The sequence below is a fragment of the Prionailurus viverrinus genome, chromosome D4 (assembly GCF_022837055.1).
Source record: "Prionailurus viverrinus isolate Anna chromosome D4, UM_Priviv_1.0, whole genome shotgun sequence".
NCBI lineage: Eukaryota > Metazoa > Chordata > Mammalia > Carnivora > Felidae > Prionailurus > Prionailurus viverrinus.
This window is the reverse complement of record NC_062573.1, coordinates 43,553,917-43,578,437: the sequence shown is the minus strand read 5'-3', so window position 1 is coordinate 43,578,437 and position 24,521 is coordinate 43,553,917. Positions and strand designations below refer to the sequence as shown.

At 41.8% G+C, this 24,521-nt stretch overlaps 1 protein-coding gene across 4 annotated transcripts in view; it reads right to left on the bottom strand.

Annotated features, from left to right (window-relative positions):
* Positions 1–24,263, bottom strand: part of SLC24A2 (solute carrier family 24 member 2) — a 245,654-nt gene extending 221,391 nt beyond the window's left edge. For 2 of the 4 annotated variants that reach the window (XM_047831484.1, XM_047831487.1), the window contains exons 1-2: positions 23,833–23,998; positions 21,153–22,236 (exon numbers count right to left, since the gene is read on the bottom strand). In XM_047831484.1, coding sequence (XP_047687440.1) covers positions 21,153–22,082 — 930 coding nt within the window. In that variant the 5' untranslated portion in view covers positions 22,083–22,236; positions 23,833–23,998. Of the gene's footprint in view, positions 1–21,152; positions 22,237–23,832; positions 24,005–24,066 lie in introns of those variants that run through there. The other 2 variants (XM_047831485.1, XM_047831486.1) reach the window with 2 other exon arrangements.
* Positions 24,264–24,521: the final 258 nt, after the last annotated feature.

Sequence of the window (24,521 nt, the reverse complement as noted above, 5' to 3'; positions counted from 1 at the left end):
GCATCTTGCCAAGCAAAGGGAAATAAAGAACAATTAGCTTACTTTGAGATCCCACTGTTTACAAAGAAGATCAAACAAAAGACGACAGGCACCTAGGCCTAGAATACAAAGTGTAGCGCTTCTATTTAACTTCTGATTCTTCTCATGCCTGCCACATGATAGCAAATCGGCATAACTTGAATACCAGAGGACCTGGTTCTGAAATTCCACAACCATCGCTGGGTTCCCAGTGTAGGTGTCCAACTCACCAACAGATGGTGTCCAGCATTTTACCCATTAAACTCTATGGTCTTCACGACCATTTCATAATGAGATTGGACCAGAGAAGATCAGGGAGCAGATTTTCATTCTGCACAGAGATGCTGCCAGCTTTTTGCCTGCAAAGTGACTTTACGGATTAAAAGCCTTTGAAATTATCCCACAAAAACAGAGCGATCAGCAGTATTCTTCAGCCAGTTCTAAAGAATAAAGTGTTTGGAGGAAAAAGGCAGTGATGTAGCCATATGGACACTCTCACTTGAATGGTGAAAAATTGAGCACGCAGAAACAGATCACTTAAAATAATTGGTAACCATCTTGTTCGGTAAAAAATACTCTGGTTGCCCTTGGTTTGGCATCAATCATTCACTCAATAATTGTTTACTGAGCACCTGTTATTTGCCGGGCACTCTTCTTTTTAATTTTTTTTTAAAATTTTTTAGAGGGAGAGAGAGAGAGAGAGCAAGCAGGGGAAAGGGACAGAGAGGGAAAGAGAGAATCTTAAGCAGGTTCCACGCTCAGAGTGGATCCTGATGCAGAGCTCCTCGATCCCATGACCATGAGATCATGACCTGAGCCAAAATCAAGAGTTGGACGCTCAACCGAATGAGCCACCCAGGCGCCCCTGCCAAACACTCTTCTAAAGATTCACAGGTGAACAAAAGAAATTCCTGCCCTCATGAAGCTTGTATTTCACTGATTTCTATGCTTCTACCATAAAACATGTACTGGCCTGACTGGGCCTCTCAAGGGAGTGAGAAAGCCACCCGGTAGGCCCATTGAACTGCAAGTAAATGTCCCGCTATATCCTGTTGTCCAAGAAATACATATCGTGGTCTTTTAAAATAAGATGGGTTAATATTTATCACTCTGCAACCTTGGCTTCCCAAGGAGTACAGATTTTTATAATTCAATCTCAGCCACACATCTTTGTTTTATTGAATGTGGCTGTGATCGACAGATTTTATTACTCATCAAAGCATTTTTCAATCAGATTTTGGAAATCTGTTGCTTCCTATTCTGCTGAGAAAACAGAAACAAAAAGAGACCTCGTACAAGTCTTCAAACACATTCACCCGTTACCTGCAGCCTTGCAGTTACTGGGCTGACCCCTTAGTAAGAGATGTCCAGCCAAGCAAGTTGTCTGTGTGGTTCAGGATCCCCCTCCCCTTCCCCAGTTACTCAAGGATGCACTGCTCCCGCAATTCTCCCCTCTTCACTTCCTTCAATCTTCCCACTTTCCTGTGTCATTCCCATTACCACACACATGTGCTAGGATTTTCCCCACTTGAAAAAAATCTCTTGACCCTACATTTTCTCCCAGCTTGTTCCCCACCTGCCTGTCCCCCTTAACACTTATCTCCAATTCCCATTCTCCCGTTTCCCAAAGGCATGTTGCCAGGGTTTGATCCCCATCCACTCCCCCAACAGTGGCAAAGTCACCAAAGACCTCTTCACTGCTCAATAGGATACGCCATTCTCTGTCCCCATTCTACTTGGTCACCACTTGACGTAGTCACTCTTTTTGAGGTCCTTTCTTCACCTGGCTTCCTCCTTCTCCAGGTGTCCTTCTTTCCTCCATAGCTGCCACTTGTCCCGCTCCTCGGCTGGTTCCTCATTTCCCTTCCATCGCCATGCTGTAAACCACAGGACTCGGGCCTTCCACCTCTTCGCTTCCTCATCTACGTCACTCCCGGGCGATTTTATTCAGTCCCATGGCTTTACATACTACCTAGAGTCTCAGGATTCCTGATCTTGTATTTTCTAGTCTGAACTCCAGATGCACCTCTAGTGGCCTACTCTTGCCATCCCCATTTAGATGTTAAATTTAACCACTGAGATCTCAAACTTAAGCTCCAAATTGAACTCCTATCTCCCACCTGAAATCTCCTCCTAAAGTCCTCCCCAGCTCAGTTAATGGCAATTCCACTCTTCTCTTTACTCAGGCCTAAAATCTTGGCATCACCCTACATTTCTCTCTTTCTATCACACCCTGTACCTAACTTATCAACAAATGCTATTGGCTCTACCTTGAAGACAGGTCCAGAATTTGGTCACTTCTCACTGCATCTGCTGTTACCACCCTGGCCAGGCCACCATCATCACCCAACCAGATCAGGGCACCAGTTACACAAACATGTAGCTCACCGAGCTCCCACTCTATAGCCTGTCTCAACCGTTCCACTGCCCCTAGTAGAAAAGTACACTGAACATGATTCAGATTCTCTCAATGGGTCTGTGGCTGTTATCAACCTTAACTATTACATGACTTTCATGCCCAGTGCCATAAAAAGGTGAAGTACTCTGTTTAGAATGTATGCTTACCCCAGACAGATATATTTTTACGTGGTCTTATAGTTCTTCAGATGCTTGTTGCCATCGGTTGTGATGTGATCTGTGTCTGCAGATCTGTATGACCCTGTATGTGTGCACCTCCTTGAGGCGTATGGCTGAGGGGTGAGCAGAGCCTGTGTTCCAGGCCAAGACACAAGTCCTGGTGGACACGATATTTGCCCACCTCGAGGAGATGGCACCTTTCTCTTCGCACAAAGACACCTTCAGCTCATCATGTCCCACACCTATAGAGCTGTCTGTACTTGGGGGAGGGAGCGGGGTTGTGCCTTTTCTAATTGGTCTACTTAGAGCAGCGAGCCTTTTACAATCTGCTTCAAGGCATGAATAGGCCAATCTGCTTCAAGGCATGAATAGGCCGGTGGCAGGCCCGGCTATCTGTGTGTATGGACAGAGGAGTCTCCCCAACACAGAGCTCAACCTGCCGGAAATTACACTGGTTGCTTCCAATTTCTTTATGGGCTGGGAAGCCAGGCAACTTAACTTGCTTGAATTTTGTATCTGAGAAAACATATAAACAGAATCCTATAAAGAGTCTTACGGAGTTGTTGTAGGATTAAGTGCCTGAAATTTCGGGCATTGATTTTTCTGGTGTCCATTTGGCTCTTAAAAGTCCTCTCAACTTTGCATCTGGGTTCTGCTCTGGCCATCTGGATACAGGACTTCCAGAAAAATGGAAGTTTATGCGATTACAATCATACACAAATATAGATGGTCAGAGTGGTTTATGAATCTCTCAGGATGACTACACGAATATTTTTTTCCGGACATGCACATTAGAATGATCCTTTCTACAAAGACAATTTATGTGAACCCTATACGAAAATGTGCTTGCAATCGTTCTGGTCCTAGGCCCTATTCTCGTTTAGTGCTTGTCATGGTCTCTTCACGTTTGAGGTGTCATTCACATGCAGGCTCAGAGAGTGATCCATTCCTATAACCTCGTTAACTATCCCACTATCCCAAGAGACAAGGGAAAAGCCATCTGCTCCCATTTCTTGATGTAGAAAACTGGGGACAGATAAACACATAGGTAACTCATGAAATGTTGGAGCATTTCATGAGGTAGTAGGAACACAAACATATTTAAAAATAGGTACACAGAAACTAAACCTTAAAGACAACCATTCAGTAAAATTCTTGAACAAGCATTTCCCCCCTTAGATGTGTGAGGTTAACGTTAAGAAGAGCAAAGAGCAGCTCAGAGCACATCACAACATACTTAATATTATTTTTGTAAAGATGGCTTCAAAAAAACCTCTTTAAACCTCTATAACCCAACTCTAGGACTTCAAGAATCTTCCGAAGAGGCCCCATGATGATAATATTTTTAAAACAAGCTTTTCAACTACTGAAGTTGCTTCCTGGGATCCACATTTGCAAGAAACCGGGCCGAAACGGTGGTATGGTACTCTAAGCACTGTTTTACTACAAATAAATAATAAAAATCAGGTACTGGGGCTGCTGAGAGCATCGCTCAGGAGTGGCACACAGCAGACCACACCGATCCAAGGTGATTATGTGCTGAATGTCACTGACATTACCACTCATTTGGGGCTTGTCTCCCAGAGCCACGGTGAAGTGAGCTACAGTTGGATTAATTTTTAGCACAGTTTATGATTATCCACCAGTGAAGCATGTGGTGCCATTTCCCAGGGCATTCGAATTCTTCCTCTTAAAGCACAACATTATCTTGTCCTGTTCTATTTATTTTCCTTAAGTGGGTATAACTTGCAGAGCATTAACATGCCAAAACATATGCTTCCCAAGCCTGTTCTCACATCTCACCTTCACTGAGACTTTCAAGGTCAGAGCTATTTGTAGCTCTCCACTTAATTGGACTTAAAATAAAAGACAGCAGAAAACAGCAGATTTGTAACAGTCCTTCAAAATAAGCATCAAAAGCACAGCCTGGCACATCTGAACCTATTTAAATAAATCAGCCTCTTGTTCAGGGCTCCAAAGCTCCATCCACCATGCCACCAGTCACTGTGCAGCTGGAGCAAGCTAGAAGCAAGAAGGAAGATGTTTCCTGAGCCCCTTGGAAACTGCTGGAGCTTTGAAACAATTGTGCATTTTTGTACAAAGCATGATTGCTTGGATAAGTTCTCTTTACTCTCAGAGCGTGCTCATTAATCAGGTTTGTGTAATTACTGTTCATGCTAGGCAATGATGGAGTAGATCGTTACTGTATTGTTATTATTTACTGTATGCTCTCCATACACTTAGAAAGCTTTGTTTAAGATGAAGGTAAATGTTCCTAGAGCCTGGAGTAGGAAGGTTTATACTGGGGGAGGGGGGTTAACCGGGCAGGTCTGGCCCACAACCAAGACGCATAAAGCTAAGCACCAAAGTCCTGAGGACAAAATGAGCAAAGTTCACATCTGGAAGTGAAGGCTTATGGCCCAACTGCTTTCTGACAGGGTTCGTGGATAAAACAAGATATAGGGAAGAGGAACGCATGACAAGAAGCTCTCTTACATAACACAGAGAAGAGTCAGGAGTAGGTAAAGAGGGGTGATGCAGCTAGCAGACAACAAACAAAAATGTTCAAGTAGGTTCACACGTTCCCACGATCTCCATAATCAGGAAGTCTTGGACCCCAAACAAACCTGAATCCTCCTCCAGTCCTTAGCTTCAAGGGGATCAATTTTTTCTCAAGACCAACTCCAGGGGAGAGGCAGCTTTAGGGTCAGACCCAAGGGTCTCAAATCACTCTAGATATAAGCATGCCTAGAACAGCTTGGAAACCCACGGGACCCCAGTCCAGGAGCTGCCCCATATATGGAGCATATTCCTTAATAACCCACACAATAGGAGTATATATTTGCAAATCATATACATAGTAAGGGACTTGTATCCAGAATGTATAAAGAACTCTTACCCTCAACAATAAGGCAAACAACCCAGTTTTAAGATGGGCAAAATATTTGAATAGACATTTCTCCAGAAAAAAAAAAATGTACCAACGGCCGATAAGCACATGAAAAGATGTTCAGCAGCACCATCTTTCAAGGAAATGCAAATCAAAATCAAAAGAAGGTACAATTTCACATCCACTAGGATGGGTATAATCAAAAAGACGTATAATAAATGTTAGCAATGACACGTCGGAACATACATTGCTGGTAGGAATGCAAAACGGTGTGGCCGCTTTGGCAAACAGTTTAGCAGTTCCTGAAAATGTTAAACATAGAGTGAACATATGACCCAGCAATCCCACTCCTACGTATATAGCAAAGAGAACCAGAAACATATATCCACACAAAATGTGTAAGCAAATGCTCATAGCAACATTATTCATAATGGTACCCAAAATGGAAATACTATCAATGTCCATAAGTTGACGGATAAGCAAAACGTAGTACAGCTATACAGGGGGAATATTTGGCCATAAAAAGGCTACAGCATGGGTGAACCCCAAAAACATTATGCTGAGTGAAAGAAATCAGACACAAAAGGCCACATATCGTATGATTCCACTTATATGAAATGTCCAGAACAGACAAATCTATGGCAACAGAAAGTATACTGGTGGCTCCCAGGGGCTGCGGGGAGAGATAAAAAGGGAGTCACTGCTAATAGGTGTAGGGTTTCTTTTTGGGGGTGATGAAGCTATTCTAAAATTAGATACCGGTGATGGTTTTACAATTCCGTGAATATACTGAAAACCACCAAATTGGACACTTAGGGCAAATTCTACGGTAAATAAATTGTATCTCAAAAAAGCTTAATAAAGTCATAGCTGGAGTGATCTGAGTTTTAGAACTGGCGGCCCTTACCTGCCCTGTCCTGATACCCACACTTGCAACCTGAAAGGACTGGAGAATTTCTAATGATGCTTATATTTTTAAGTTTGAAATCTGTTGTCTGCCACTGGACTTTCAAACATAAGCCATTACGTGTTAGGATTTTTTTCAGACCTGGACTTTTTCTCATGAACACTCACCACCACCATTATCAACATCTCAAAGGGCATCAAGTGCCCTTTGCACTTTTACCTATGAGCCAGACAATGAATACTGCAAATGAGGTTGGTTAGTCCCTGAGCCCAGGGCAGTGACGGAATCGAAGACAGAAAACACAGATGCCGACAAAGCAACGTAAGGTAGAGCCATGACGGGATGGAGACATGACAAGCTAAGATTAAATATTGATGATGCACATAAGAAGAGAGTAAATGCATTTATAGGGCAGTGACGGGAGGGCTCAGGAGAATTTTACAGCTGAGTGAGGTTCTGTCTCATAGACAGGGAAACTGCTTCTCTCTTAATCCTCTGCAAGAACAGAGGGAAAGCAGGTTCAAGTCCGAACACTGAGGATTTGACTATTAGTTAGGGATTAGTTGGGGCAACTGCACCTTCATATGACGGCATGGGAGGTATGGCAAAGAGAGCCTAGGAAGCAAGGCGAGGTCCTGAACTGACAGAAAGAAAACACCAGGAGGTTAGAGACACAGGACTTAGAGACGGCAAGCTAATAGAGCAGGGAAGGGACTCAAGAGGAAAGGAGACCAGGAGCGGACTGCATCTTTGGGTAGGCAGCTGGGACCGTATTCTGCTAAGCACTTTACCTGTGCCACCTCATCAAAATTCACAGCCTCTCTAGGATGAAAATTCTATTATTTTTCCTGAATTTACAGATAAGAAATGTTAACCCCAGAGAGGTTACGTAACTTGCCCAAGATCATACTGCTAGGAGGGACACACTCCATCCCTGGCTTAAATAATAATTCTATTGTGTTAAACCTTAACTATCGTACATCCTCTCAGAAAACAAAATCACAAGTTGCTGGAAAACACCAATACTCAGGGCCTACCACAGGTCTAAAATAACAGAAGTCGTTCAACATGTATTTAACTGTTATCAGGTGACATGGAAAAATAAAACCAACTTGAGCCTACTCGAGAGGTGAGGGCAACAGATGACAGGTTTAAGTGGGAGGAATAGGGCTGCTAAAGGTGAAACCTGTATTTCTACCAGCAACCTGTCTGCCCAGCTCAATGTCCATCAAACAGTAAAAGAGAAAGTTACAGTGCACCAGCAACTTGGCCCTTTCCAGGAAGGTCCTACAGAAGGGTAAAGAAGCCCTCATAACACCTCCAAAGGAACTAATCCCCTTTAATTGGGTTCCTTAATTGGAAAAACTTAAAAAAAAAAAAAAAAAAAGGAAAAGCACTTCGAAGGAGGCAAGTTCAGGGCTTCATTATCTGACCACCTCTTCTATTGGCCAGTCCTTAATTACAGGCACATACTTGTTTCTTTCCCATTAACAGAGAAGCAGTTATAAGAGATGGTGGGGACCTGGGAAATAAGCTAGTCTCTTTACTGTCAAAAAGGTGATGCTTGGGGCAAAGTGCCAGGACCAGGGTTAGACCACCACTGTGTGGGATGAAAAGGACATCATCTCTCCAGGATTGGTACCTGCCAATGCAGATTCTGGGTGCATCGTTTAAAGCTGGAAGCATGGTATTACTATGGTCTGATGCCCACACCCTTTCCAACCCCACCAGTTTTTACCAGCACGAGAACCATGTCTGCATCATTTGGTTTACAAATCCAGCCTCTGAAAAAAAGGAAACCAACCTAATTGAAATGCAGCTTTGGTCTTCTCGCCAAGGTTCTGTTTTCCCCTGATTTCATCTCCCTGTTTCATCCGCATTTCTTTTCCACTCGATGACAAGCTCATTTGAGAAACAAGGATGAGTTGAGGCTCAGGGAGCCTCATATCATGCTTTGATCTGCACCTTCCTTACCCTGCAATCAGTCTATGTCAGAGCCCGAGAGCAAGACATAGCTTGGTATGTGCTCACATCTTAGGACTCCGCAGAAATCTGCATTGCTCAGAGGGTCAGTTACCCAACTGGACACAGACAGTGTGCGTGCTTGGGAGGAAGCTGAGACAACATATGGATCCAGCTCTAAATGGCTGAAACAGTCTCAATCATGAAAATCAGCATGCATTGGGGCGCCTGGGTGGCTCATTCCGTTAAGCATCTGACTCTTGGTTTCAGCTCAGGTCATGATCTCACATTTTGTAAGACCAACCCCTGTGGAGGACTCTGCACTGACAGCACAGAGCCTGCTTGGGAATTTCTCTCCCTCTCTCTCTGCTCCCCCCCCACTTGCGTGTATGCTCTCTGTCTCTCTGAGAAAGAAAGAAAGAAAGAAAGAAAGAAAGAAAGAAAGAAAGAAAGAAAAGAAAGAGAGAAAGAAAAAGAGAGAGAGGAGGGAGGGAGGAAGGAAGGAAGGAGAAAGAAAGAAAGAAAGAAAGAAAGAAAGAAAGAAAGAAAGAAAAAGAGAAAGAAAAAGAGAGAGAGAGGAGGGAGGGAGGGAGGGAGGGAGGGAGGGAGGGAGGGAGGGAGGAAGGAAGGAAGGAGAAAGAAGAAAGAAGAAAAAGAAAGAAAAGCAGCATGGATTTACATGCACATAATGGTCCCTGTGGATCCATGACTCTGAAACTCTAAATAGTCAATTATAAAAAGAAGAATTAGAGGCTCACCACCAGCCAAAAGGGCACCTTGGTTGAATGGACAAAAGGCATCTCTTCCTCTGGGCAGCCACAGTCCCACACCAAAGCACACAGCTTGTTCAGGAGAGTGATACCTGAATTTCTGTCCCTATTCATCCCCTTGATCAGAAAGATGCCCTCGTGCAGTAAAATAGCACAGCTTTGCAGGGCAGCCCTGCTAAGAGGAAAAGGAGAAAAAAGAAATTTCTTAACATGATTCTATTTTTTAATCTCAGGTCACAACCCATTGGTGGGTTATGAAATTATTTTAGAGGGTTGCTATTTTTGACAGCATAGAAAACTCAAGAATAGGAAGTGCATCACACTTAGATTTTTATAAGTCTATATAAACACACACAGGGGTGCCTGTGTGGCTCAGTCGGTTAAGCACCTGACTTCAGTTCGGGTCACGATCTCGTGGTTCAGAGTTTGAGCCCCGTGTCAGGCTCTGTGCTGACAGCTCAGAGTCTGCAGCCTGCTTTGGATTCTGCATCTCCGTCTCTCTCTGTCCTCCCCACTTGTGCTCTGCCTCTCTCTGTCTCAAAAATAAATAAACATTAAAAAAATTTAATAAAAAATAAACATGCACATATGTACGTGTGCATGCATGCATTGCATAACATAGTGGGTCAGAATGTAAAATATATTTCTTGGTGGGAGTCATGGTAAAAATATTTGAAAGTCACTGACTCAAGAGAGTCTAATACGAAATGTGAATCTAATTTGGAGGTTTGCTTTGTCTTTAATCCCAACTGTCCAGTGAAAAGCACTAGGAGGACGACCAGGCATTTAGGAGTCAGACCCAAGTTCAAATGCAGTTTAATACCACTAAATCGGGACCTCAGGCAATCACTTATGTTTTCTGACCCTCTGGTTCTTGACGTGCAGGTAGAGATGATCTCGATTTCAGAGTGTTGATGTAGTAAGGGCCTGGTATTAAGCACATGCCCACTTTTCAGACCTCTCTCTTCTCTCGGCTGTGGAGAGACCAGCATTCTAGGGATGCACATGTAGCTGCCAAGGTAGGTTTTCCCTGCCAGAAGCCACAAATGCTGAGCAGGTCGAGAATCCTGCAGTAAACTTCAAACAACTTTCTCCCATGCAAGTTATTCTCCTGTCTGGAAGAGCTACCTCTCACAACATGCTCAAGCGAAAATTACTGCTTGGCTGAGCCAGTAAATCATTTGTGTGAAAATGCTGCAGCTAAGCCCATTTAGAAACACACTTTGGTGACACGGGTACGGTTAGAATCTGGTCTTCTGTTTTAGGTAAATGTACTAGGTTATTACTTTGACACAGTTAGAGTACTCCACATAGTATATACTAGAGCTTTCAAGGACAGAAATGACAAGCTGGAAGCAATCTTTTAGGTCATCTAGGTCAAGTCTCCCATTTTCCAGATGAAAAAATGGAGGTCTTAGGCGGTACAGGATCCCCCAAGGTCACATGGTCAGGGGCACATTCCAATCCTGGGAACCTCATCTCCCAACTCCTGAGCCCCAATGCCGCTTTCTTCAAAATAATTCATTTTTTTTTTTATGGGGCGCCTGGGTGGCGCAGTTGGTTAAGCGTCCGACTTCAGCCAGGTCACGATCTCGCGGTCCGTGAGTTCGAGCCCCGCGTCAGGCTCTGGGCTGATGGCTCAGAGCCTGGAGCCTGTTTCCGATTCTGTGTCTCCCTCTCTCTCTGCCCCTCCCCCGTTCATGCTCTGTCTCTCTCTGTCCCAAAAATAAATAAACGTTGAAAAAAAAATTAAAAAAAAAAAAGAATTTAAAAACAAAATAATTCATTTTTTTTTTAAACAAAAAACACAAAAACCTCCTGGCTTTAGTTAGGTGTGGAAATTGTAGAGAGGGAGGAAATCTAATGTTAGTGATTCTCAACATATACTTGTAAGACCTTTGAGACATCACAGAAAACTAAAAATGACATGAAGGACACCAGCAAACTGGCAACTTACTAAAAAAAATTAATTCTTGGGGCTCCTGGGTGGCTCCATCCGTTAAGCGTCTGACTCTTGATTTGGGCTCAGGTCGTGATCTCATGGTTTGTGAGATAGAGTCCCTGCACTGGGTTGGCTCTGTGCTAACAGCATGGCGTTGGCCTCGGATTCTCTCTCCCTCTCTCTCTATTTCTCTCCTGCTCACATGTGCATGTGTGCGCGCGCTCTCTCAAAATAAGTATTTAAAAAAAAAATTCTAGGGGCACCTGGGTGGCTCAGTCAGTTGAGCGTCTGACTTCAGCTCAGGTCATGATCTCGCAGTTTTGTGACTCCAAGCCCTGCATCAGGTTCAGAGCCTGGATCCTGCTTCTATGTCTCCCTCTCTCTCTGCTCCCCTCCCACTCATGCTCTCTATTCCTCTCTCAAAAATAAGTAAACATTAAAAAGTTATTCTTTAAAAAAATTCTAAAGGTATTTTTGAAAATTAAAAAAAAATTAATTCTCAGTCTTTTCAAGACTCAACCTCCCAATTAATCAAAAAAACACAAATTAAAAACAACGCAATATTGTTTCACTGTGAAAACACTAAAAATTATAATACCAAAACATTACCAAGTATGTTGCAATGTAGACAAACCTTTAAAAAGCTCATAAACTTTGGGGTCTGACTTCAGCTCAGGTCATAACCTCACGGTTGTGGTTTTTTGTTTTTTTTTTTAACATTTTTTATTTATTTTTGAGACAGAGAGAGACAGAGCATGAATGGGGGAGGGTCAGAGAAAGAGGGAGACACAGAATCTGAAACAGGCTCCAGGCTCTGAGCTGTCAGCACAGAGCCCGACATGGGGCTCGAACTCACAAACCGTGAGATCATGACCTGAGCCGAAGTCGGACGCCCAACCGACTGAGCCACCCAGGCGCCCCACGGTCGTGGGTTTGAATCCTGCATTGGGCTCTGTGCTGACAGCTTAGAGCCTAGAACCTGCTTCAAATTCTGTGTCACCCGCTCCTTCTGCCCTCCCTTGTTCATGCTCTGTCTCTCTCAAAAAATAAACATTAAAAAAACAAAAAGCTCATAAACTTTGATCCAGAATTTCTGCTTCTATGAAATCAGAAATTTGTAGTACTATTTGTTGTAGCATTTTTTATAGTAGTGATATATTTGCAATAATTTAGATATGAAAACAACTTTCCATTTTACAATAATACTAAACAATCAATTACATTTAATGACATGAGGAAATGCACATAAAAAGTGAAGTTAAAAAAAACCATTATATACCCAATGTAAGCTTAAAGTTATGTATATCGAATATCATTCCAATTTATTTTAGTACTTAAATATATGTGAATATGCATGTGTGTATATGTGTGCATGTGAGAAAAGTCTGGAAGAACACACGCAAACATGTGCAGAGTTATTTTTGGACGGTGTAATGGAGAGTTTATAGGCTATTTTAAATTTCTTATATTTTGATGTGTTTTTATAATCCTGTACAATAAATATATTACTTTCTATATTTGGTAAAAAATATTATTAAAAACAGGGAGGGGGACAGACAAAACATAAAAGACTCTTAAATACGGAGAACAAACAGAGGGTTTCTGGAGGGGTTGTGGGAGGGGGGGATGGGCTAAATGGGTAAGGGGCATTAAGGAATCTACTCCTGAAATCATTGTTGCACTATATGTTAACTAACTTAGATGTAAATTTAAAAAATTAAATTAAATTTTAAAAAGAACATTACAAATATATTATTTAAAAGGCAAATTTAGGGGCGCCTGGGTGGCGCAGTCGGTTGAGCGTCCGACTTCAGCCAGGACACGATCTCGCGGTCCGGGAGTTGGAGCCCCGCGTCAGGCTCTGGGCTGATGGCTCGGAGCCTGGAGCCTGTTTCCGATTCTGTGTCTCCCTCTCTCTCTGCCCCTCTCCCGTTCAAGCTCTGTCTCTCTCTGTCCCAAAAATAAATAAACGTTGAAAAAAAAAAATTTAAAATAAATAAATAAATAAATAAAAGGCAAATTTACCGGGGCCCCATATAACTTTCTGTTAAAATTGCCTCCTAGATTTGACTCAAAATTTGCCAATGGTAGGATTTTTGTTGACGAAAATTATAGTAGTGATATATTTGCAATAATTTAGATATGAAAACATACTATTATAATGGTTAGGCTGCATGAAACACTCTGAGAGTACTCAATTAAAATTTTGTATCCATATCTCTTGTTACATGCATTATCTTTTGACAAACCCACAGTCTGAAACATATTTTTCTGGCAATACACTGGACTTAATATTCAGAGAAACCGTTCTCAGTATATCATACCCCAAAAGGTTGCATATTATATATTTTAATATATTTTTAAATTACCTACTTATCCTAGTGAGGAATCAGGGATTTCTTAGAACCAAGAACATCAAGTAAGCACAAATCCAGAGGAGTCTGTATTGCTTTGCTCTTAAAGTACCTGCCATTCCCCAGTGGCTAAAGACTAGATTTTTAGAAGCTACAAACAAAGGCCTAGTAAGGAGGAAGTAATTCAGAGACCTCACCTCCCAATAAGCTAGGAATGCTGAAGGGGTGGCATTCCTAGTGGCTGAATAAAAGGAAAGGAAGAAAAAAAAACCCTGCCTAGCAAGGGGAAAGAGTAGGATATGCCTATTTTGGTCTTGGTTTTGAGTGATATTGAAAAAAGAGAAAGAGAGAAGAGTCTCCCTTAAAAATTTCTACCACTGGCTCACTCACATGGGTTTGGAGTCTGAATTCACACTACCTGGGTAGGAAAAAGTCAAACACTTAGGTTAGAATGGTTCCAAGTTGGTCGTGCTATCAGGCACTTGTTCCTCTCTAGAGGAACAGACTTAAAACCTAGGTCTCAATGACTTCCCAAGGGTAAAGCCCCAAGGAATAGGAGTTCACAGTTGTTTCTTTTTTTTTAACATGTATATTTATTTTTGAGAGACAGAGTACAAGTGGGGGAGGGGCAGAGAGAGAGGGAGAGAGAGAATCCCAAGCAGGCTCTACACTGACAGCAGTGAGCCCGATATGGGGCTCAAACTCACAAACCGGGAGATAATCACCTGTGCCAAAGTTAGATGCTCAACCAACTGAGCCACCCAGGCACCCCTCAAAGATTTTTTTAAAAAATCACTAAATATATAAGAAAGCAACTCCACATGGTCAAGAATCAATAACACAGCAAAATCAAACCTACAAGGATATGGTCACTAGGAATATCAATTATGAAATATAAATGTATTTAACATTTCTAAAGAATAAAAGAAGTCATTGAATGATTAAGTACCAGAAATAATGAAAGTCAACCTGACAGATATGAAAGAGCCACAGAAAACTTCTAGAAATAAAAAATATAATAATTGATATTAGAAACTCAATGGACGAGGGGTACTTGGGTGGCTTATTTGGTTAAATGTCTGACTCTTGATTTCTGCTCATGTCATGATCTCACAGTCATTAGATTGAGCCCTGCATCAGGCTCTGTGCTAGTCATGGGACCTGCTTAGGATTCTCTCTCCCACTCTCTCTGCCCCTCATCAGCTCACATGTGTGCATGCACATGCACGCACTCTGCCTCTCTCTCTCTCTCTCAAAAAAAAAAAAAAACCCTTAATGGATGAGCTTTATAGCAGATTAGACAAAACTGAAGAGAAAACTAGAAACTAGGAGGTTGATGTAAAGGAATGAGCTGAATGAGGAACAGAGATAAAAAAGAGGAGTAGTTATAAGACATGGCAAACAGGTTGAGATGGTATATCTATTTAATCAGAATTCTAGAAGATTGTAGGAAGAACGAAGGAGGTAAAGTCGAAACTGTTCCCAAATTCAGGAAGTCTAGTGAATAACAAATAGGGGATAAGGAAGTGAGAAAACAAGACCTGACATAGAATAAGGAAAAGGCTGAACATCAAAAACAAAGAGAAAACCTTAAACATGGTCGAAAAGAAAAGACAGATTTCTTAGAAAGAAGCAACATTTACACTGACAGCTTTTTGTTTCTTTTTCAACAGCAAAAATGGAAGTCAGATTGGCAGCCAGGTGGCTTGGTTGGTTAAGTGTCTGACTCTTGGTATGAGCTCCAGTCATGGTCTCACCGTTCATGAGATTGAGCCCGAGTCAGGCTCTGTGCTGACAACTTAGAGCCTGCTTGGGATTCTCTCTCTTCCCCTGGTCCCTACTCTCTCTCCCTTTCTCTCTCTCTCTCTCTCTCTCTCTCTCTCTCAAAATAAAGAAGTAAACATTTTTTAAAAAAATGGAAGTCAGAGACAGTAGAATATTATTTTCAAAGTAAGATGAGAAAATAATTTCCCACCCACACTATCTTTCAGGATTAAAAGTGAAATAAATCTGTAAGCAAATTTAAAAAAAGAGCATTTACTATTTAAGTAGATTCTTGCAAAGGAACTTATAAAGAATGTAAGTCAGTAGAGGAAAAAACTCATAGCAAAAAGGTCTGAACTGAGAAGAAGAATGAGGAGGGAAGGGGCACCTGGGTGGCTCAGTCAGTTGAGCATCCACCTTCAGCTCAGGTCATGATCTCGCAGTTTGTGGGTTTGAGCCCTGCATCGGGTTCTGTGATGACAGCTTGGAGCCTGGAGCCTGCTTTGTTTTCTGTGTCTCCACCCCCCCCTCTGTTCCTCTCCCACTTGCACTCTGTCTCTCTCAAAAATAAATAAAGGTTAAAAAAAAGAATAAGGAGGGAAAAAGCTGGTAAAAACATGGATAAACCTAAAAACATTGATGGTATAATGACAATATCTAATTTGTAGGGGTTAAAAAGTGGTTATACCTCCATAAAGCTGTTATAAAACATAAAGATAGATCTTATTAAATCATGGACTGTGAATCACATACACATTAAAATTCATAGGCAACACTAAAAAAATAGAAATGGAGTATATAAATTCCAAACAATTAAAGGGAAAGAACTTAGGAAAAAAATTCAATGCCCCTTCTCCAAAAAAGGTGAGAAAAAATTATAAAAAGAAACAGATCAGAATAAATACAAAGTATAAAGTAACATAATAGAGAAGAATCCAAATGGTACAGTAATCACAATCTATGTAAATAAACTAAATTTTCCAGTTAAAAGATAATGATTGTCAAACTAATTAAATAAAATATAGCTATATTCAGTTTACTAGAGACTTATTTAAAACAAAAGAAGGTTGGAAATGAAAGAATGGAAAAACAAAAACAGTCAAATCCCCACTAAAGATGTACAGGCCTCCTCAACAACAAAAGAAGAGCTTAACATAACAATCCCATTCCTTGTTAATGTTCAAATACAAATTATCTGGTTTTACCAAAAAGAGAGAGACAGGCAGAAAAGGAAAGAAAAGGAGAGGAGAGGTGGTGGGAGGTGGGAGGAGAAAGGGACAAAGGAGGAAGGGAGGAAGGAAAGGAAGTGGTGGTAAATCCTTGCTCTCAACACAAACTTTAGGTCTTCTCTTGCTGAAGAAATCACAGCAGCAAGTATGAAAAGCCAAAGGCAATCTGAATTCTGTGCACTAAAATCTGCTGAGCTTTCTGGGTGTGTTGAAATGCCCGTTCACTCTCTGAATCACATGCAGTCACTGAAGGGTTTGCTTTTTATATAAGTAGAAGGAAACAAAACAAGGAAAAAAGCACCATGCTGTATCCCCAGATAAACATACTACATCCACAGACATCTAAGCCAATTAAGAATTTTAATGCCTAAATTTTCTTTCTTGTGAGAAGAACAGAGAGTTTCCAAGTCTACCAAGTAATACTATCCTATTGTTTATTATAAGGATGATCTTACCTTTCCTTCCTTAAAGTTTGCACATTAATTTTACTAACTTATTTACGAGGTGTGGAGGGGAAACAAAGGTTGAATATATAACATCTTCTGTGCTGTAAGTAAGCTTGGACCTACACATTTGTATTGATAAAACTATTCATGGTTTAGCACCTTAAAAGAAATACTTCACCTTGTGAGGAAGATTTATAATATGGTTTCAATTCCCTTTTTCTCATGAACATTAATAACAACTGGAACTGTAAAAACTCTATTTACAAACCACTTTTCAGGATCAAAGCACACCTAAATTACTAAATAGCCTACTCTTCAACTATCCAGCTTTAAGCATCTTTATTTAGACCATTCCCTTCATTAGAACTGGGCTGAGTTGCTGTCAGATTATAATGCCAAGTCTAAGAAGAAGCTAAGTACCATGGACAGCTGCTTTCTAGGCCAATGACAGCCTAGCACCAGAACAGATCAAGGGACCTCAGCAGCCAGGCCAGGAGCACAGCAAAATGCTCTGGATGCCCTGAGACTCCACTGCTTTACATCTTGCAGGAATCAAAGTCATTCCTGACCAGCTATGGAGTGTTTTTTAGAAGAGAGTCCTAATCATTTATAAATAAGAGTACCTTTAACACAAAAATCTCTGCTAAGCAGAGATAACCCCATAACGGCCTACTTATTTCAAGCAAAATCCCACAACAAAATTTCAGGACAATAAACAAATTTGGAGATTTTCTTGGAGTTTATGATAATACCCGACCTGCATTGTTCACCATATGTAAGCTACGGCTTACAAATATCACACTATGACAAATATTATACGCCCCTAAGGGAGACAATGACCTGCGTGAATGCCAGTCTTCAAAAATGTCAAATTCTTAAATTTAAAATAATTTATGGGGCTCAGTAGGTTAAGCATCCGACTCTTGATTTCGGCTCAGGTCATGATCTCATGGTTCCTGGGTTCAAGTCCCACATAGGGCTCTGCACTGGGATTCTGCTTGGGATTCTCTTTCTCCCTCTCTCTCTCTGCCCCCCACCCCAAATAAATAAATAAACATTAAAAAGTACCTTATTTTGATTCACTTTTAAGAACAGAAAGCAAAAGGAAAGGAACTAACATTTAATGAACAACCCACATCTGCCAAGGACTCTGTTAGCTGCTTAGCATTCATTTCTTCATTTAATAATTTTCCCAATTTCATGAAGTAGGCACTGTTATTTTCATGTCCAATTTAGGAAACTGAGGCTAAGAGAGTTAATGTAACTTCTCTAAGATCACAGGGCTGATTACACACTGGGGTCAAAACCTTTTTTTTCCCTCTGATTCAATGCCCCAGGTCTATTTACCCTGTCATAATACTACACAAGTTTTTAAAAAAGGATAACATTATCCCTAAAGGAAATAATAGTAATAACAAATTAAAAAAACCACACACAGGGTGTAAAAATTAAATGAGATGAGAAACTATTACTGTCACTATGAAAAAATATGCCAGTTCACATTTTTCCACGCTTCACAGTTGCCTCCATGGCACACATTATCAATAATGGAACCAAATTAGGATTTGAACAACATTCCAATGGTAGGATATAAATCAAAACTTCAACTTGTCTATGAAACAAGTAGTTTCCAAAACAGTTTAACACAAAGAGCCCAGCAGAGTTGATTTTTTAGCCAGAAGCACTGATGATTTGTACAAGAATATCTAAAATATGTTTCCTCTAGTTTCTCAAACTCCCCTGCTCGATAATTGTACAAATAAGACCATGAACACATGCTCACTATTTTGCTTCCTAAATTCTTGTACATCACATTCCTTTCTATGAAGACCTCATTGGAATTGCGTTTGGTTTAGCATCTCTTTTCTGAGTGTTCTGATGTTATCAGAAGCACTGACTTCTGTAGGATAGTTGGGATATGCAGTCAGAAAACAACTCTGCAAAAAGAAAACTAGATAACCACACTCAAGGACTCATCCTTCTTTGGGACACGTTATGTTCAATGCTCGGGCAGCAAAGCCTCCATAACATTCTGAAATCAGGCACAGGACACAGACCAACTGCTGAAAAAAAAATCCAACAATACTTCCAAAGTGAAATTGGCAAAGTGAAATTTCCAGAAGGAAATCACACATCAATACACACTGTTCCACCTAAACATGTGTTCTAGCATTTTTGAGGAACACCAAACAAGACATAGCTATGTTTAAAGAAAAATCCTATTCCCATGATAATTTATAGTTCAATTTAGTTACTGAATGCCAAAAGAAGTAATAGTGATTAAAAGGAATAAATTAAAGCTATATAGTGCAAAAAGGGGATACACGAACACATTTTGGGGGGAAATCAGAAACAGGAGAAATAGACATGAACATAATCTGCTTTCTTTTAAAAAATGCACAAGATTAAGAATAGCACAAAATTACGGATTTGAATAACAACTGTTAAGGAATGTCAGCCTAAGTTGCTGAATTTTAAATATCATAAAGATGACAAGACAGTCACCTACTATAGTAGGTAAAGATACTGCCAGAGCTACTTTAATGAGTGGTTTACAATAGATTAAATACTGCCTGTAAGCTGTATTTAAAAAGTTATTCCCAAATGCAGAGAACCAGCTCCTCCTCCAATCAGAATACAAAATCCCCCTGCGATCTTTAATACACTACTAGATTGCTCTGCAAGTGCAAGTTCCTTTTTCATAAATGTTGTCAATATAACCTTCAGCAGAATCTGTGATTAAGTTAATGAAGTTCCACTGTTGTGTAACAAAACACAAATCTACCGAGCCCTCGAAAAGACTTTTTACCCTTGATGTGCCCAGGATATTTATAAGACACCAAATCATTTCCTTGCCTCTAAAAAATATGCCTTTCCCTTGGCAATTGTTCAGTACTCTAACTGGAATAAACACATAGATTATTAATGCAAACTGCTCAAATGAGCAGTCCGGCTTGAGAGATCATCCTTTGGCTACAAAATTAGAGCAGGGAGAGGGGTCCAATGATGCCCTCAAGGATATGTACTCAGTTCTCACATCTGAATGCTTACTTGCCATGTCTACTGCTGAATGTTTTTTTTTCTTTTACTACAGTTGCTAACAAACAACCATACACTGAGTGAAATGTCAGAAAAATACAGTAGAAAACATTTTTCTTTTACATGTAATACACAGGAACATGAATAGTGGTTTTTTGTTTGTTTGTTTGTTTTTGTTTTTGTTTTTTACTGCACTTTGCTTAAATGTCTGGCTGCTACAGAACATGATGGATGGTCATCCAACCTGAACATAAAGGAATTATATCAAATGAATATTTTTTTCATTTGGGACAAAATATCTCACCCTCCAGTCAACATCTGTTTTTTGCATACACGAGAATTTCCCCAGATGCTAGTATGAAAAATCTGCATATGTATTTTGGTTTTCTGTTTAAAATCACATTCAGAGACAACATTCCAATGTTAGGATATAAATCAAAACTTCATTACTATACTTAACATAAAATTGTATTGATGTTGCTTACCCATTATTTAAAAAAATTAGTTCACATTTTTGTAGATCAACTTATTCTCAGCCCTATACCAGTTTGCTCACCACCCGCATGGAAGGATGGCCACTCTTATCATTAAAACTCCCTCAAACTCCACTGTAAAATTATTTTGGGTCATGTTTATCATAGCATGTAAAATGGGCCATCAAGCTATGGAGGCAGCAGGGCTTGGCAATGACTCCGTTTCATGGATCCTGACCAGCTTCTGGTCAAGTGATCTGAAGATTGTTGTGCGGATCAAGAAAAATAGCTATGACCACACTAATAACCAGTCCTTCTGGGCCCTGCTGTTGACCTAAAGGCACAGCACTGGTTACACAGACTTTCTTCCTTAAACGTCTTCAAAGAGATGGTTCTTGATCATTTTCATGTGCCTACTTGAAAAAAAAAAATACCTGCAATTTTCTAGGCTACATACACATACTTTCCCATGAAAATTAAATTACTCACAAAAATCATCGTGCCTACTTTCAGAGGTAAATAACTGCTGAGTCCACACTGGGACACTTACATAACCTATATTTATAAATGTTTTACTCTGAAGCAAGTAGCTTGAGAATTTAGAAGGTATCTACAAAAATATCCCGAAATTACAATTTCAGTCTGCCATCAGTCTGGTTACCACAGAACTGCAGAAAGCACTCTGCTATCGTCTATAGCCTAAAACATCATCACATTAAAAAAGTGGTAGATCTCCAAAACAATGGTTCAGAATATTAAATAAACAACCACCACCACCAACCTTTGCTTGGGCCTCTGGTGCTGTCACTTTGACGACTTTATTGCGATTTATCATTTGCTTCACCCATCTTTCTACTTGGACGTTGAATTTCATGAAAACCACATAGCCAAAATAAGCTGTTAAGAGAAGCAAGCTTTCCCACCACATGATCACATTATCCAGGAAAAATATGATCAGCATGATCAAGTCAACGATGTAGAAGGACACATCCCGAAAGAGCGGCCACCATGTCAGGTTTAAGATTTCTCTAGAAAACAGAGCACACATGCCAATAACAAAAAGGATATTGAACACTGCTGAGCCCACGATTGTGCCTATGCCAACATTGCTGTGAGCAATAAATACCCCTATGAGAGATGTAAAAAGTTCTGGGGCCGAGCCCCCAGCAGCCATAAAGGTGGCTCCAGCCACATCATCAGAGATGCCCAATTTCTCAGTGATGACAGTTAAAGAAGGAACAAAGAACTCATCACAGACGATGGCTAAAGCTATGAACATGTAGATCATTCCAATGACATGGAGAATGATGGCGCCTTTCCTTCGCTCCTCCAGGGAAAAGATGTCTCTTGGGTAGTCTCCTTGGGCATGATCTGTTGTATTCTCGGATTTGCCTTCCTGAGAAAGAGGTGGCTGTGGAGTATAATCCAGAATCTTGTCATTCAAATCTAAGAGAGTTCTTTGACGGTAACCGTGTGCTACCTTAGGGCCACTTGCGCCAACGGCCTCTTCCGTATTCTTGGTCTCTGTCTCAGAAAAGGCACTGATTGAAAACGAGACAGTGCTAATGGCTACCAGGCCCAGGAAAAGGCCTACGATTCGAATTAACTTCAGTTTTTTCCTGACACTATAATGTCTCCTGTAGCCAGACAGTGACTTATCCAAACACCATTTCTCAAGGAAAGTGATGGCAGTGCTTTGGTGCAGATCCATCCTGGGTCTTCTGGGGATGTGGTGGTCTTCAAAGTGGAGACTTAACCAGATGGCTCTCTCATACTTTTCTTCACTTTATAGTCAACGGTGCGTGTGGGGCACGTTCACAATCAGAGAATCTTACGCTTCGCAGGAAATATTTTCGACATTTATGCTTAAATAAAAATTAAAACAAGGATAAGTAAATCACAAAATCATAAGTCTCTTCTACAAAAAGAGCTCTGCAAGTACGATGAAGTCCTGTCCTGTGTTTGACCTTGGGTAATTTACTTAACTTCTCTGTGCCTCAGTTTCCCTATCTCAGAAATAAGAACAATTATGGCACCTCCCACCAAGGATTGCTTTGAGGGGGAGGCACGTAGAATGAGACGTGGCACACGGTGAGCACTTACGATCATGTATTCATAAACTCAAACATTTTAGTAAATCCAGTGTTAACCTATGTGGATGTGTGTTAAATATAAAAAATTTATAGATGGAAATCTATCAGTTTATCCCACCTTTAATCATGTAACAAATAACCTCTCCGAGATATAACACTTCTTTTAGAACTAAGTACTCGACAACCAATAATTATTCATTATGTTTTCTTTTAGTCCAATTATATAATTCCAGTTAAAGGCACACTTTTCTGATTTAATCTATCATTTGAAAGCACTGAGTGTCGGAGGAGATAGTCCCTCTTTTCCTGTACACATAAGGATTTCAGCATCTTATTTTTCATGAAAAGCCTCTCCTAGGTCTGATGCAGAAAAATGACCCTTTAAAAATTTAAGTTTACAGAAGAATGTTCTGGTGACACAAACTGTCTTCCCTAAACGTCTTTATTATATTATTGTCAGCTAAAGCTTATTTTTAAAAACAACCTTTAGTCATGTAAAAGAGACAACATAGTAAAACAAATAACTCCTAATAAGTAGGCTATTTTTAGAGACTGAATGTGTATTTCATAAACAATATGCAAGTTGCAGCAATGCCTCTGTCCACAAAATCTGCCAAAAATAGCCCCAACACTGAATCTTCTAGTAGGTTAGATATCCAAGCAGTTTTCATTATCCCACAGAGATGGGTAAAATATCTAGACATGACAGAGGATATTCTGAAGGTTCCCATTTACATTTTTCTTTAACAACACTGTTGTTGCTGCTTTCTATATCAACGATTTCATTTTACAGGCTCGCTGAGATCATCTCAGGTGTAAAATAAGCTAATTAAACACACGCCAGTTAAACACTGAGATTAGCTGGAGCTCAGGTTTGCAGAGCAGAGCAAGAACACAAGTCAAACCAGGCTAAGATGCTGCTACCCATCACAGAGATTCTCGGCTGGCTGCAGATGTCGACGCTTAGCACCAAAGATTAAGCGACTCACAGCGCTCCGGGGATTGTCACAATGCCTGGCCAGGGCCACCAACAGGGCAGGGACAGACTCGACTCTCAGGGTGCAGGATCAGCTCCAGCGAGCCGGCTCCACCTGCAAGCCAGCCGCTTCGCCCCAAGGAAGCTGCCTCCGCCGGGGAAGTGCACCCCCAGCCGCGCCCCAACTTTGCCTTTTGTGGTCCCAAACTTTCCCTGGTGGGCTAACAGGAAAATAAAACTAAAGGACAGGCACCCCGCTAGAGAGCGGGGATAGAGCTTGGGAAGGCGCTTGGCCCGCATCTCCCCGAATCGTTAGTGGGTGGGTTGGGGAAGGGGAGCGTCCCTCTGCAAGTCTACCCCGACGGCAGGCCCTGCCCCGCCGCGCCACCCACCTCCGAGGCGGAAGCGAGGGCAGTCGGCGTGGGGAAAGCAGGGGCTCGGAAACTGCGCCCCGGAGCGGAGAGAGTTAGCTAACTCCTTGCGGGGCCTGGGGCACCCACGTCCACCGCGGAGCCACCTGTGAGCCTGCGGTGCTGCAGCGGGATGCGCGCAACCGGATCCGGGGACAACGACCACTGCGGCCACCGAACCTGGACACTGGCGGGGACTCGGTCACCCGCACTTACCGGGAACCGCCAGGAGAACGCGAACGCGGCGGGGGGGGGGGGGGGGCCGAGCGCGACCCTCCGCTCCGGTCCGCTGCCTTCTCTGGCCCTCCGCCTCCCTGGTCCGAGGCCCGGTCTCCGGCTCCGGCTCGCGCTCGCCTCCGCTCTCGCCGGCCAGGGCTGGGCTCGGGAGGAGACTGAGCCTCAGCGAGCGCCGCGCGCCGCCTCTGGTGCTGCCCGGCCCCCGCCGGCCCCTCCCTCTCGTCTCTGCGCGGGGAGCGTGGCCGCAGCGCGCTCAGCTCCCGCGCCCTCCGCCCCACGCCTCCCGGGCGCAGAGGCTACGCCGGCAGCCGTCTCTTAGGAGATTTCTCCGCAGTGGGGACGGGGGTCAGGATTTGCAGGCGAGCAAGGACAGAGAGGAGAAATCGCACAGGTCGGTGACGCGCCTGATTCCCAAAGCCTGAAAGTGCTGCCAA